General features: G+C 58.7%; 1 protein-coding gene across 1 annotated transcript in view; it reads right to left on the reverse strand.

Moving 5' to 3' along the window:
- The window catches only part of ENDOU (endonuclease, polyU-specific), an 8,128-nt gene extending 1,746 nt beyond the window's left edge, over positions 1-6,382 (reverse strand). The window contains exons 1-7 of the mRNA XM_008942804.1: positions 6,337-6,382; positions 2,657-2,782; positions 2,416-2,451; positions 1,700-1,871; positions 1,393-1,592; positions 1,054-1,167; positions 873-979 (exon numbers count right to left, since the gene is read on the reverse strand). Of these exons, the coding sequence (XP_008941052.1) occupies positions 873-979; positions 1,054-1,167; positions 1,393-1,592; positions 1,700-1,871; positions 2,416-2,451; positions 2,657-2,782; positions 6,337-6,382 (801 nt within the window). The remainder of the gene's footprint in view (positions 1-872; positions 980-1,053; positions 1,168-1,392; positions 1,593-1,699; positions 1,872-2,415; positions 2,452-2,656; positions 2,783-6,336) is intronic.
- Positions 6,383-9,297: the final 2,915 nt, after the last annotated feature.

A 9,297-nucleotide genomic window follows, 5' to 3' on the forward strand; every position in this document is an offset into this window, starting at 1 on the left:
GGATGGGGCTGATTTGGGATGAGGCTGATTTGGGACGGGGCTGATTTGAGAGAAGACCAGTTCAGGATGGGGCTGATTTGGGATGGGACCAGTTGATTTGGGATGAGGTTGATTTAGGATGGGGCTGATTTGGGATGGGACCAGCTTGGGATGGGGCTGATTTGGGATGGGGTTGACTTGGGAGGGGACCAGTTGATTTGGGACAGGTCTGGTTTGGGATGGGGTTGATTTTGGATGAGGCTGAGTTTGGATGGGGCGGAGTTTGGGCAATGCTGAAAGTTTGGGATGGGACCAGTTGATTTGGGATGAGGTTGATTTAGGATGGGGCTGATTTGGGATGGGACCAGCTTGGGATGGGGCTGATTTGGGATGGGGTTGACTTGGGAGGGGACCAGTTGATTTGGGACAGGGCTGGTTTGGGATAAAACCAGTTTGGGATGGGGTTGATTTGGGATGAGGCTGATTTGGGAGGAGATCAGTTTGGAATGGGGCTGATTTGGAATGGGGATGATTTGGGATGAGGCTGATTTGGGATGGGACCAGTTGATTTGGGGTGAGGCTGATTTGGGATGGGGCTGATTTGGGAGGAGATCAGTTTGGGATGGGACCAGTTGATTTGGGATGGGACCAGGTTGGGACGAGGCTGATTTGGGATGAGGCTGATTTGGGACCAGGCTGATTTTTGATGTGGCTGATTTGGGAGGGGACCAGTTTGGGATGAGACTGATCTGGGAGGACATCAGTTTGGGATGGAGTTGTTTTGGGATGGGGCTGATTTGGGTCTGGGACAAGGCTGCTCAGTGGTGGGCCCAGTCTGGGAGGCTGGTGGCCGGTGCAGCACCACCAGCTGTGGACCCCAGCAGATCTCTCACCGGCCCATCGAAGTTGTGGCTGAAGTAGTTGACAGCTCCCTTCTTCTCCAGCAGGTAGAAACGGATCCAGTTGTGAAATCCTGACACTTTCCCTTTCTTCACCTCCCCTGGACACGAGGGAGACCCTGGGCTGAGCTCTGGCCCTGCCCAGCACCCCCAGTCCCAGCGGGGTGGGCTCTACCTGAGAAGACGTGCTCGAAGCCACTGGAGTCCTGCTCTCCATCACCTCGGGAGTAGAGGCCAAACCACATCTCCTTCAAATCAGCCACAAACTCCTGCTGGGAGCCGTAGCGGTCTGTGGGGAGGTGGGACCAGGGCTGGGGGCACTGGGAGAGGCAGAGCTGGGTCCTCTCTCCCTCAAGAAGAAGTCATCTTCCCCTAGAAGCTCTGCAGAGCCCATTTCTTCTCCGCTCTACGTCCTCCCAGGTCACCTCCCACCCAGCTAGGACTTGTCTTTTGGGTGCCCACCATCCCGGGACCCTCTTCTCTGGGGTCAACCCCACCCTGCTCCACACTCAACTTTTTTTGTGGAGGAAAGCCAAGAGTTTCTTCATGAGCTCTGTCTTCATCACCTCCTTGAGGAAGTTGTCCTGCTCCCTCAGCTCCTCCGTTGTCACATCCTCCTCCCTCCCAGTCGCCCTCTGGTAGTTGTCCAGCAGTTTAATGAAGCTGGCATAGGTGGGTTTGGAGAAGAGCTCCTCATTGACATATTTGTAGAGCCTAGGAGAGAATGGATCCTCCAAACCCAGCCCTGCACCTCGCTTGGGTGGCCGGTGGATGCCGTGGTGGCCCTTGGCCACTGGTCAACCCCCAAGGATGCCACTCACGGCTGTGGGGAGTGGTCCTCCTGGTCGCCCGTCTCCTGGGGGGTGGCCTGGTGCTGGGGGTTGAGGGTGATGTCAGTGGGATGGGCTTTGTTGTGATCTGCCTGGTAAAGCTGCTCCGAGAGGTCCAGGAGGTCCTCGTCGGTGATGGCGTCTCGGCTGCTGGAGAAACCATCTGCAGGGAGGGGCAGGAGGGTGGCAAGAGTGGGCAGCAGCTCCTGGGGACGTGTGGGAGCTCCCCAGGGAGAGGTGTGGGTGATGGAGCACCAGGTGGTGCATTGACACGTGGGTGTCACCATCCCTGGGACACCCAAGAGCTGGGTGCTCGGCGTGGAGGGTCAACGTCACCCAAGGGGTGGCCCTGGGGGCAAGAGCTGGCACAGGAACCTTTCCTTCAGCACTGGGTGGGTTGGGGAGCATCAGCCTTGGATGTTTCTCTTTGCAACATCTGCTGGGATCAGCCCCATCTTGATGTCCCACCCTTTAGGGGAGTCCCCACCCCTGGAGGGGTCCCCAAGCTGTGGAGATGTGGGGTGAGGGACACAGGTTGGGGGGACCTGGTTGTGCTAGGGGGATGGTTGGACTCCAGGAGCTGGAAGGACCCTTCCAACCCAACCCATGCTACAACTCAATGATACCCTGATGCCACCAACCCCCAGGAGCTGCCCCGAGGTACATGGGGTGGAACCAGGGTGGTGCTTGGAAGTGAAGCTACTCACCACGGCTGCGAGCTGCCTCCTCGGCCCCTTCTCCACCTGCAGGGACCCAAAAGGAGAAGGAGCTCAAGAGGATGTCAACGTGGGGCTGGGGGATGCCCAGGACCAAACCAAAACCACTGAGCAGTGGTTGAACCTCCTGAGGCTCAACCAGGCCAAGGGCAAGGTCCTGTTTGCCACTTCAGCCAAGGGTTTGGGCAACGGAGATGTTCCACCACCCCGTGGGGCTGCTCACCTTGGAGGCAGTGCTTGTGGTAGTCCTGGCAGCAGCTGTGGGACCTCTGGCACCCGGGGTGGCAGTGGCACTCGTCCTCCTCGTTGTAGGGCTCCTGGCAGCGGCCCTGGCAGGAGTCAGGGGCCGTGTACAGGTCTTGGGAGGGGAGAGAAACACCAACGTTGGGTTCCTCTCCTCCACAGAACCACCACCCACCCCATCCTTCTGCCCACCCTCCCCTCCTGGGAGGGCCTGGAGGATCTGGATCCCACCCTGGAGCTCCTTGGGGGTGCTTGGTCAACGGTGAGGATGCTCATCTCCACGGGTCACTCCTCTCAGGCCATGGGTGTCCACCACGTGAAGGCCACTTCACACCAGGAAAGGAGTTTTCTTGGCGTCCCACCATTAATTGCTCCTCCTGATTCACCCAGGATTAATGGCAGGACTGGAAGTGCCCCAGGTCCCACCAGCTGGAGGAGGAGGAGGAGGAGGAGGAGGAGGAGAGCCACATTCCAGACACCCTGATTTGCAACCCAACCGTGGCTCTTTCTGACACTGGGTGAGCTGGGAGCTCCTTCCCGAGCTGTTGAGATGATGGAGGGGTTGTTGAGCTGTGGCCAAGGACCCAGCTGGTGGGGCTGAGGGCCACGTCTCAGATGGACACTGGTCATCAAGCAACAAGAAGGGCTGTAGGAGACCAAGGGTTGGGTTGGTCCTAGGAGATACCCTAAGAGATGCTTCAGGAAGGTGCCTTGTCCTCTGGGTGCTCCTCAGCTCCTGGCCAGGAAGGTGGCCACCTCCAGGGATGTGTTGAGAAGCCACAACCCAACCAAGCAAAGGGATGGCTGGAGGGGAGGGTGGTGCCTTCTCCTGCCAACCTGCCATCACCCAGCATCCCAAACCCCTCTGGGTTTGGTGGCTTTGAAGGGGCCCTCAGGGCAGATCCTGACACGGCGGCCATCAGAGGGACCTCCAAGTGCCATCGAGTCACAGAGGGGTTGGAAGGGACCTCTGGAAATAATCCTAGAACATTTGGGTTGGAAGGGGCCTCCAAAGGTCATCTAGTCCAACCCTCTGCTATAACCAGGGTCATCTCCAACGTGGACAATCAGTTTGAGGAAGGAATTGTTCCTCAGATCACCCCGTTCAACCCCCTGCTGAAGCTCATCTAGAGCAGCTCCACCAGGATGGCACCCAGGCAAAAAAAAAAGGACCTAGGTTGGGGTTTTTTTTAGGTCTGGCACTTCACCCAAATTATTTGTGCTCTTCAGCATCACCTAATGAAGGTCCCACAAGTGCTGGTGAGAGAGGAAGGACCTCTTCACCCCACCAAGCCAGCCCAGGCCACTCTGGCTGCCCAAGGAGAGCCCTGTTTGGCTTCTCACCACAAGGTCATCTCCTGCCAATCCACTTTGGAGCAAGAGAGGAGTTAGTAGGAAGGAGTTTCTTGAGGTGCTCCTGGAGGTGACACCCCCTTGGTGGTCCTTCAGTCCCACTTTTGCTTCTGCTGACGTAGGGAGAACTGGGAAGCCCATGGTTTGGGTGGTGAGTGATGCTCGTGGTCCAGACTCCCCCATCTCAGCAGCTTTCCAGCAGCTCTGGAGCTCTGATGGGTCCCCAGGGTGACGTCCCCTCATTCCCAAAGCAGTGGTGGGGCTCACTCAGCCTGAATGACACATCCTGGGCCCCTTCTCCAGCAGGAAACCAGGAGGGATTGTGCAAGGCAGGAACTGCTCACACACAACTCACCCCTGAGATGTTCCTGGGCCTGGGGCATGTGCCACCAGAGCGTGTTGGGGCAGGACACCCATTCCAGGACCTGTGGTGACTCAGGGGAGGTGGGGAGCGTGGCAGAGTCCTTGGAGTCCCCTCTGTTTCTCATAGGACTCATGATGGTGAAGTTCAGAGGGATTTTTGGGGGGTTGGAGGGCTGCTGGGAGACCTGGCAAGGCTGTGGCCAAGGGATGGTGGCCAGAGAAGAAGGACGTGGCCAGCAGTGGTCAGCTCAACCAGCCACACTCAACTTCTCAGTTGTTATTTGAGGGCTGGGAGCCCAGCAGGAGAGATTTGAGGTTCTTCAGCCTGGAGAGGAGAAGGCTCCAGCTGGGGAGACCTTCTGGTGGCCTTGCAGACCTTCCAGGGGCTTGGCAGAAAGCTGGGGGAGAACTTTGGAGCTGGGTCTGTTGGGACAGGACAAGGGGGGATGGTTTGGAACTCAAAGAGGGAGATTGAGACTGGAGAGAAGGGAGAAATTTTGGACTCTGAGGGTGCTGAGCCCCTGGCTCAGGTTGCCCCAAGAGGTGGTCGCTGCCCCATCCCTGGGACCATCCCAGGGGAGGTTGGATGGGGCTCTGAGACCACTGCTCTAGCTGGAGATGTCCCTGTTGACTGCAAGGGGGTTGGCCTTGACCTTGGCAGGTCCCTTCCCACCCAACCCACTCCATAGCTGCACAAAGCCAAAGATTTCCTTCTCATTTTCAGCATCTCCATCCACCACGGTGTGGAGAACTGTCCATGACCCGATGGAGCCTTCTCAGTGCCTCCCAGTTTGGTTTGTCCACGGGGACAAGTCCCAGCTCATGCCAGGGCAGCGCCAACGAGTCCTTGGCTTGACTCAAGACCTCTCTGAGCTGTGCAGACAGGACACGGTGGAGGTCTCACCACTCAGACAGGTCCATCAGGGGGATGTTCTGGAGGCTCTGGTCCAAAAAATGTGCCCAGGATGGACCAGGCATGGGAAATCCAGTCATAACTTGGGGCTTGGGTTGAGCAAGAGGAGCCCATGGCAGATCCTTCTGCTGTCAGGGCAGCCCAGTGGTGGATTTGGAGCAGCAGAAGCTTCTCTTCCACCTTGACCTAGCAAAACTCCTCATCGTAGCTCCCCAGAGGAGTTGTTGGCTGCTGAAACACCAGATGGAGCCTGTTGGCAGCCCCAAGAGTGATGTAACCCCCTTCTCACGGGTCAAATTTTGGGTAAGGAGGTGGCCGTGGAGGCACCTAGTCACACACAGCATCCTGGTCAACCAGGAGCCACAGCCTGCTGCCCACAAGCCACTCCTGGTTGCAACACCCTGCCTGAGGAGCCAGGGGAAGGTGGCTTTGCACCACGAAAGCACACCAAGAAACAACCAGTGGACAAAACTCAACGCCACGAGAAGTCTCAACCCAACCAACGAGAAGGATAAAACCACCCTCACCACCAGCTGAGTCCCCCCACAAGCTGGAGGAAGCTCTGAGCATGAAAACATCCCTCAACTCGCCCCCTCTGAAGCTCTGAGGGGTCCAACCCTGAGAGGAACCAGCTGCCCCAGCACAGCCCAGCTCCTGGCTTGTGGCACTGTTGGGTTTCAAGGCCCTGTTGGCCCTCAAGGCCCTGTTGGCCTTCAAGGAACCGTTGGGTTTCAAGGAACCGTTGGGTTTCAAGGCACTGTTGGGGTTTCAAGACACCGTTGGGGTTTCAAGACACCCTTGGCCTTCAAAGCACCATTGGCCTTCAAGGAACCCTTGGATTTCAAGGCACCGTTGGGTTTCAAGACACCCTTGGCCTTCAAAGCACCATTGGCCTTCAAGGAACCATTGGGTTTCAAGGCACCATTGGGTTTCAAGACACCCTTGGCCTTCAAAGCACCGTTGACCCCTTCCCATTGGATGCTCCAGCTGGTAGAGCCCCCCTGCCCAAGCCCAGCTCCATTACTCACTGCCAGCCACGCAGCCCAGGGCTATCCCTGCCCCCAGAAGAAGGATCCAGCTCTTCATGGTCCCGTCGAGGGGAGGTCGGGCAGCTTCAGAGCGTCTTGGAGAGCAGCTGGGGAAGGAAGGTGCTCCCTGGAGCAACCTGGAGCTTTGTGTGGGTCTCCTGGGAGCAGGGAGAGGAGAGGGAGGAGCACCGAGGACTTCCCCGGGCAGGCTGCACCCAAACTTTGCCAAGAGTCATTATGTGCAGGGCTTTAATTAGAGGGTGCCTGGACTGGGAGGAGGGCTGGTAAATCCAGTCTCCCAGTATTGCTCCACTCCTCACGTGCACGAGCCCCAGGGCTGGCTGAGGAACACGAGGAGAGCTCCTCAGAGGGTCCATCCACGCCCAGAGCCCAGCAGGTCCATCAGAGATGTCAACTGGTGGTCGCTGCTACACCCCCCTGTGAGACTGGTGTGAACTGGGAGGGATCTTCTGCTCCCCAGTTAGCTGGAGGTAAGGATCTCTCCTTCCTCTGCTGCTGTCTCTGCAGGAGGTGTCCTCCCCAGAGCACAGACCACCCTTGGGTGAAGCCCTTAGGTTCAGGAGAAAGCCCCTGAGATAGCTCCAAGGGTGGAGGCTGCTCAGGGGAGTGGGTTTTGTGGGTCGTCCCAGCGTGGGCTCACTCCTGGGGCAAGCCCAGAGCTGGTCCATCTCCACCTTACGTGGGGCTGCCCTTCTCCAAGGAGCCTCCACGGCCTCGGGAGCTCAACCCCTGGTTGGTGTGGGCACCACTGTGGGCACCAGCATCTCCCCTGCCCACAGCAGGGCCAGCACAGCGCATCCCAGTGGGAGATGCTCCCAAATGTTGGGTATTCTGGTGTTCCTGGCAGGAGAAACATCTTCCCATGCGACCACAGCTCAGGGAGGGGGACCTTGAACACCATCAGGTGACCAACAGCTCGTGTTGGTGCTGCAACCAAGGGTCCATCCCAGGCACCAGCTGGTTTCTGCTTTCTCCTCTAGCTGGTTTCTGAGGAAGCCTCATCACGAGCCTTGGATGGGCCAGTAGAGGCTGGTCCCTTGTGGTCCAGGTCCTTCTGGTTTGGTTTGGTGGCTCCTCCTGCCTGGAGCTCCTCCTGCCTGGAGCTCCTCCTGCCTGGAGCTCCACTCCTCCTGCTGACCCAGCAGCCTTGTGACAGCCTGAGCTCCCCCCAGGGTGCATTAGCTGGCACCGTTTGGTGTGACAAGGACCAGGTTTGGCTTCTTTGTCACCCCTCTGTCACTTCCTACCTCCCACCCTGGGCTGGTGGCCCTGCTGACCTGTCCTCTGCCAAGAGCAGGTTTGTTTTCTCCGTGCCACGCCGTGCTGAGGGTGCTGATGGACGAGTGCATCACCCAACCCACTCACCAACCAACCTTCTCTCCACTCCAGGCTGTGCCTGGAGCCCTGCTGGAGGTGAGGAGCTCCCATCAGAAGGGGTTGAACCTTGGCTGGATGGTTGCAGCCATCGTGCATCTGCCTTGCTCCTCTGAGAGGCCCAGGAGGGGCAGGAGAAGCAGCCCCTGGGGGTGGGAGGAGTCCTGTAGAGTTGGGTGCCCACCACGAAGGAGGATGGAGGTGGAATCCATGTCTTCTTGCTTCTCCAGCCTCACCATGGAGGGTGATGCCTTTTGTCTTGGGTTTAACTAGGAGTGTCACCTGCACCAGGGGACAGAGTGGGTGTCCCCATGCCTCAGTCACACCTCCCAGGAGCTGGTGGCCAGCTGGGACCACTCCCCACTTGCCATCCTCCCAGACCCCCGTGAGCCACCACGTCTTGTTGCCACCTCCAGAGGTGCTGGGCCTGCAGGAGCTCCTGGGGACCCCCTGCCTCTGCTCGCCCAGCCTCAGGGGTCACAGCCCCGGGGACAAGAGGAGGTGGGTGTGACCCTCGGTGGTGACAGGACGGCGTCCCCAGCTGCCACCAAACCCTGTCACCCTCTCCAGGAGGGGTGTTGCAGGAGGGTGGTGAGTCAAGAGGCCCCTGGGGCTGGTTCCAGCTTTGTTTTCCCAGGAGAAAACCCAAACCCTGTCACCTTGTCCCAACCTCTTGGTTTTGCCCAGATTTCTCTAAGTGGGGCTGTAGGACACCGAGCTTCATCCCCATCTCCTCCTGCCAACCTCCTCTGCATCCCTCAGGTCTCCCTGTCCTTTTCCTGAACATTCCTCCAGGTTTTCTCCAACCCTAGTTCAACCACGGCACGTGGAGGGTCCTCAGGACCAGGACAGGTGAGGGGTGACCTGCTGGGAGCAGCTCTGTGGACAAGGAGCTGGGAGTCCTGGTGGGCAACGAGTTACCCATGAGCCAGCAATGGACTTTTATGGCCAAGGAGGCCAATGGTCTCCTGGGGGCATGGAGAAGAGTGTGGGCAGCAGGGCCAGGGAGGTTCTGCCCCAGGGAGGTCACCTCGGGAGCACTGGGACCAGTTCCCCCAGTTCAAGAGAGACCAGGAGCTACTGGAGAGAGTCCAGCAGAGGCTCTGAAGGTGCTGAGGGGCTGGAGCATCTCTGTGCCAGGCCAGGCTGAGAGCCCTGGGGCTGCGCAGCTGCAGAAGAGACGCCTCCGAGGGGATCTGTGGGGCCAGACTCTGGTCAGTGGTGCCCAGCAAGAGGCCAAGGGGCATCAAGGGGCTTCTTCAGCTCTGTGGGCATTTCAGGTAGGGCTGGAGAAGGTTCTGAGGGAGCCCACAGCTTGTGGAGGACACATCCTTGTGGGCTGTGGACTTCTCCTCAACGGGAAGCTCTTCACAACCTGCACCACCCAAACGAGTTGTCTGGGAGCCCCACCAGGAGGAAGGGGCATCATCCAACCTGGCACCCCCAGCACAGGCAGCGTGGGGGGCAGCCAGGGCTCCTTCCTACCCCCCTTGGCTGGTGCAGGGAGCAGATCCAGGGATTTGAGAGAGGGGAGCTCAGCCTGGCATACAAAAATACCTCTATTGCTCACCCCGGGGG

Source organism: Merops nubicus, unplaced genomic scaffold, assembly GCF_000691845.1.
Source record: "Merops nubicus isolate BGI_N331 unplaced genomic scaffold, ASM69184v1 scaffold43406, whole genome shotgun sequence".
NCBI classification, from domain to species: domain Eukaryota; kingdom Metazoa; phylum Chordata; class Aves; order Coraciiformes; family Meropidae; genus Merops; species Merops nubicus.